This window comes from Protobothrops mucrosquamatus, unplaced genomic scaffold (assembly GCF_001527695.2).
Source record: "Protobothrops mucrosquamatus isolate PMUCROS unplaced genomic scaffold, P.Mucros_1.0 scaffold_108, whole genome shotgun sequence".
Taxonomy (NCBI): Eukaryota; Metazoa; Chordata; class Lepidosauria; order Squamata; family Viperidae; genus Protobothrops; species Protobothrops mucrosquamatus.
The window spans coordinates 27,964-33,553 of record NW_015386184.1 but is presented as its reverse complement, the minus strand read 5'-3'; the positions used below and the strand labels follow the sequence as shown (position 1 = coordinate 33,553).

The following is a 5,590-nucleotide window of genomic DNA, read 5'->3' as shown; positions in this document are numbered from 1 at the left end:
GCAAAAATGGAAGAGTAAGGAAATTCCCACAGAGGAAGAGTTAATACATAAAATATTAGCATGTGCAGAAATGGACAGGCTCACAATGATACTAAAAGATAAATGTGGATCAATTTTTTTTGAAACCTGGGATAAATTTTACCGCTGGAGGAATTTGAAAAGGATGGCTGGGATTAAAGACGAATGATAAGATAGAAATGTATGTTACTTTAGAATAGATAATGTACATAAAATTTAATGTATATGTAGAGATAATGAATTGATTGTAAAATATGGTATAATCTGATAAGAATGTATATACTGGAAGGTCACGTCAAATCCAATGTTTTTTTTTAATTGTTTTATAAATAAAAAGTTTAAAAAAAGAAAAAAGAAAAAAAAGAAAGAGGGTTCAGCCCCGGAAGAGACCCTGCCGAGCCCCTCACAGCAGCAAAACCTCAGCCAGATTCAGACAACAGCTTGATCAGCTCTCAGAAATATCCCTACCTGTTTCTAACACAACCCACAATTCTTGGCTAGTTATTCTGTGGCTTAGTTTGTAACGGAGAGGAAGCCAGGATGGGGGGTTCCATCTGACTGCAGCTGGGGAAGTCTAGAAGGGGAGGGGGTTCACTCCCACATTAAAAGGGTGATATGAAAAGTCATTGGTTAAAGTTGGCAGATGACACCAAACTGGCAGGAGTAGCCAACACCCCAGAAGACAAGCTCGGGATTCAAAAAGATCTTGACAAACTTGAACAATGGGCCCTACCCAACAAAATGAGTTTTAATGTGGAGAAAAGCAAAGTTTTACATTTAGACAGGAAAAGTGCAGATTAGGTGAGACCCGGCTCAAAAAGACCAACTATCCTAGTGGGTGATCACTTGACCGTGAGTCAGCAGTGTGCAGCAACAGCCAAAAAAGCTAATACAATCCTGGGTTGCATAAACAGAGGCATAGAATCAAGTATTCATACCACTTTATAAAGCCCTAGTGAGGCCACACCTGTAATACTGCAACCAGTTTTGGTCACCATACTACAAAAAGGATGTTGAGACTTTGGAAAAAGTTCAGAGAAGAGCAACTGAGACCATCAAAGGCCTGGGGACTAAAACATATGAAGAACGGCTACGGGACTTGGGTTTGGTTAGTCTAAAGAAAAGAAGAAATATGAGAGACATGATAGCAGTATTCCAGTATTTGAGGGGCTGCCACAAAGAAGAGGGGGTCCTGTTATTGACCAAAGCACCAGAAGGAAGGACAAGAAACAATGGTTGGAAACTGTTCAAAGAGAGAAGCAATCTGGAATTAAGGAGAAACTTCCTAACAGTGAGGACAATTAACCAGTGGAACAGAAGTTGCCTCCAGAAATCGTGGCTGCTCCATCACTGGAGATTTTTAAGAAGAGGCTAGACAGTCACTTGTCTGAGATGGTATAGGTTCTCCTGCTTGAGCAGGGGGCTGGACTAGAAGACCTCCAAGGTCCCTTCCAGCTCTATTCTATTCTAAAGGTTGTGTGGGGGTTTTGCAGACAATTCTGCATTAAAACAGAGCGGGTCGATTTGTGATTCAGCGTTTCTTCAAACCCAGCCACCCATTCAGCAGATTGTGTGAACAAAGCAGCCATTCCAGTGGTGGGATTCAGCCACTTCGCACCACTTCGGCAGGACTGGTAGCTAATTGTTTGTTGCCAAGGCCCAGAATGGACTTCTGGAAGTGGCATCCACACAGAGAAGCCGTTGTTCACATATTTGATTCCCCCACTGAGCCATTCCCTTCTCTTTACCTGGGTCGAGGTCCGGGCGTATTGTGGAAATGCAGCCATGCCCTCCCTTAAGGAGGATGCTGGGAGCTGTTCATTCCTGCAGGTTCTGAAGTGAGAAAAACCTCGCTCAGGAAAAGGGAAAGTCAGCCTGTCAACAGCAGCCCCCAGACCCAGAGGAGGTGGGGGGGATCCCCTTGTCTGGATACCCAAAGGAGAGGGGGCCAATCAGCCACGTATCCGGGGTTCTTTCCTTTGGATTGCTGCACCAAGCAGGGGCTGGGCTGGATGACCTCAGGGAACATTCCAAATTTCAGGAGCCTCTCGGTGAGATCTCTCTTGGCAGCATGTAAATCCACAGTCAGATTAAAGTTGTTTTGTGCAAACAGGCTCCTTCCTGGTGGCTAGACCACCATTTCCCTTCTTAAGCAAAGCCATTTCTCCCACCCTTTGCTGCCCCCCAAAAGAGGCCCCCCTTTTCTTGGCCTATAAATGCCTCCCTTCCCCTCGCTGGAGGGAAGCCTGGAGTTGCTACCTGTGGAGGCCGAGGGACAGGGGAGTGCGGCTCTCCCACCTGTGGCCATCGGACAGGTGAGGCCCCTAAAGCAGATGGCTCCTCTCTCTCTCTCCTCTTTCTCCTTCTCTCTCTCTCTCTCTCTCCCTCTCTCTCTCTGCCCACCCGAAGGGACCTCTTGTGGGTGTCCCAGTCGGCCATTGAGGGCTTGAGCAGTTTGGGGGCACCCAGGAGGCGAGAGGAGATCCCTTAGGACAGACCCACCTGATCCCCCTTCAACAGCCTGGCTGCTTCCTTCCGCAGCAACTACAATTTCGGGGGATTTTCAAGGGCGGCCCCACATCAAGGACGCTGCAAAGGGGGGATAAGTCTTGCTAGGTCCGAATGGCTCAGGGAGCTCTACAGTTTTCATTACAGTATTTGCATCCCACTTTATTATTTCTGCAAAGAATTCAAGGAACCCAGCAGAAATCCACCCCCTGCGCCAGATCTGCTTCTCTCCCCCCCCCCCAAAGGGACCTCTTGTGGGCGTCCCACAGGTGATCAGCCATTTTAGGGCTTTCTCCTTTTGCTTTTGCGTGTCTGCTGGAGGAAATCCTTCACAGAAAGACCTCCATTTTTAGGGCCCAGGAGAGAGATAACTCGACTCATTCAGGCCAGGCACAGGAGATCCTCCTCCCACTCAAGTAACAGCAATGGGTTGTCTTTATAGGCCTCAACCTCCCTCAGGCCCACAAACAAAGTTTTACCTCAGAGGAATTTACTCCTGGCTCTCCAGGGCACTTCTGGGCCCGTAACCTTTGAGGGAATTGCACAGCAGGTCTTCCAATGAAGTCAGAAAAGCTGACGCGAAATTTAGTTTTATATAAATAAATGTATTTTACATCTATATTTGCAGCAGACAAGATAGTCGGGCGAACAGGAGCATCCTGAGGTAAATCTCAGAGCACCAAAGGGCACACAGAAGAAAAAAGGTGGGAAAACATGGAACCGCCCCCTCTACACCCTGGGCAACCAATCACAATACAGATTGCCTCAGGCAGAGTCCAGATTGCCAGCATTCTCCAACCAATCAAGCGCAACCGCCCTGGAGCCTTTCTCCATCCAGGCGGGACAAGGATCTAACTCAGCGGTTCCCAACCCCTCCGGCTCGATGTGGGGGGGAGCAGAAGGGATGGTTTCACATGTGCAGGCATCCCACTGTCACAAATGCAGCTTCATGGGCGTGCTTGTCCACTTCTGTGGCCCAGTTCCGAACGGGCTGCAGAGCGGGAGTTGGGGACCTCTGATCTGACTGACAGGTGGCGGCCCTGATAGGCTCCAGGACCCTGTCCACTTCCTCGGGTCCCACAGGGTCAGACTCTTCCGAGATAATTGGGCAGGACCTCTCCCCATATCTTAAAATCTATATTGTGAAAAGTATGGTTTTTTTTCTATATTTCCCAATGACTGAATCTTCATAGTTGCTCCCTTAATTCCTGGGCTTCGTTTCCAGGGGAGACTGTTTGCCAGGAAATCCCCCCTGATGGGCCCATCCTGAGGCCCAGTTAAGCTCCATGGAGTGGACAGAGACAACGGAGATGGCGTTTCTTGGACCCAGCCCTCCCTCCCAGCCTCGTGCCTTCTTTAGCGGGATTCCGCCATTTTGTCCAGAGGGGGCCCATGGGTGCCAGTCGGCTGTGGGGCAGGGAAGGGGTGCTGAGGCCCAGCAGGTTCCACCCCCCCTTTGGTTCCAGTGAGGGGGACGGGAGGAGAGCATCTGAGCCTCAGTGGGTGGTCCCCCCTAAGAGCCACCCTCCCCCCTAAATCTGAGCCCTGCCAGGAAGGGGACTGGGGGGTCTGGAGCTTTGGGCCTCAACCGTCTCCTGGGGGCCCCAAAGAAACAAGGCCAGTCATGCTAGGCAGAATTTATTGGACTTTCTGGCCCATCAGGAGCAGCAAAACCAGATCCAGCTACAGAGAGCATCCATGGAATGACAGGGGGCAGAGCAGAGATTGCGGCAGGCAGGGTGGGGGAGGTGGGGGGGGGCTTCCTTGCTTCTCCAGACTTCAGACAGCTGCATCTTAACATTCTGGCGTGTACTTGCAGACGAAAGGATTTTCTCTTCCACAGTAAACATTGAACCACGTGCGAAGCTCTGGATAAAAAAGGGAAATTTTGATCACTTCCTGCAGAGATTCCCTGAGAGTCCCAGAAGATCTTTTCAGAGGCTCCTGGCTCATTTGCAGGAGGACATGAAGATACCACAGGTGGAGACTCTCATCCCCTAAAACAGGCTGGGGGTTCAACAGGTTCTTCTAACCCAGATAAGTTACCTGGCCCTCAAGTTTCTTTCATTTCTTCTGTCTCATTTTATTTATTTTTATTTATATTTATCCCACCTCTTTACTTTACAACTCACCCAAGGCAGCAAACATATCCAACACACCTTCCCCCTTTTCTTTTCCCCACAACAACAACCCTGTGAGGTGGGTTGGGCAGAGAGGGAGGGGCTGGTCCAAAGTCAGCCAGTTGGCTTTAGCGCCTATGGTGGGACTAGAACTCCCCGTCTCCTGTTTCTAGCCTGATGCCTTCACCAGAGACCAAATTGGCTTTCAGGCTGCTCTTTTGATTGGTTTATAGTTCGACCAGGCATGTGTTAATATTTCTCTGCAACACAGACAAACAAAATGTGGCTGAGGTTCTTCTCACCGCAATGGGGTGTTGAAGATTGATCTACATCTGAGCAAGCAAACCAGGGGGGAAAAGCCAGATGCCCTGAGACAATGATGGCCTTTCGGAACAAGGTTAAGATGGAGCTTGTTAGTTGCATTATGAGCTGATGGCCCCGTAATAATTTTCATTTAGAGCTCCAGTCCCGTTTTTAACGGTTTCTCCCATGGTTGTGTTGTGTTCCCTTGTCTGTACAGGTTGTAGGACTGAGTCAGCTCAGAGATCCAGGAGGTCAAGAAAGGTCCCCAGTGGCCAAGGGGTGTGTGTGAGAAGGATCCCCTGGGGTCCTCATGGAGGGAAGGGCACCCTCCTTGACCTAACACCATGTGCACCACCACATTGACTTACCTGTCCCTTTTTTCAGCGCATAACATTTTTTGGAAGATTGTTTATACAAGTTCTCATAATTGACACTGGAGGCATCGCTCCACTCCGACCTGCATTGCTGGAATGACAAGGAGGCCCCGTTAGCCAATAGAAGAGGGGTCTCTGGCTACACAGATAGAAAAGTTGGCAGAGCTTCAAGGGGCAGAGCAATTGTATCCTCCCTCCTTCCCTCTCTCTCTTTCCTTCTCTCTCTTTCCTTCTCCCTCTCTCTCTCTCCATCCACCCCAGCTGACC

At 49.3% G+C, this 5,590-nt stretch overlaps 2 protein-coding genes across 2 annotated transcripts in view; one reads left to right on the top strand and one right to left on the bottom strand.

The window, feature by feature from the left end:
- The window catches only part of LOC107287549 (snaclec trimecetin subunit beta-like), a 36,217-nt gene that overhangs the window by 9,721 nt on the left and 20,906 nt on the right, over positions 1-5,590 (top strand). The gene's annotated exons all lie outside the window — the stretch shown is intronic.
- Positions 4,277-5,590, bottom strand: part of LOC107287539 (snaclec mucetin subunit alpha-like) — a gene marked incomplete at its 5' end in the record, with an annotated part of 3,594 nt that continues 2,280 nt past the window's right edge. The window contains 2 exon segments of the mRNA XM_015816064.1: positions 4,277-4,394; positions 5,318-5,414. Coding sequence (XP_015671550.1) covers positions 4,321-4,394; positions 5,318-5,414 — 171 coding nt within the window.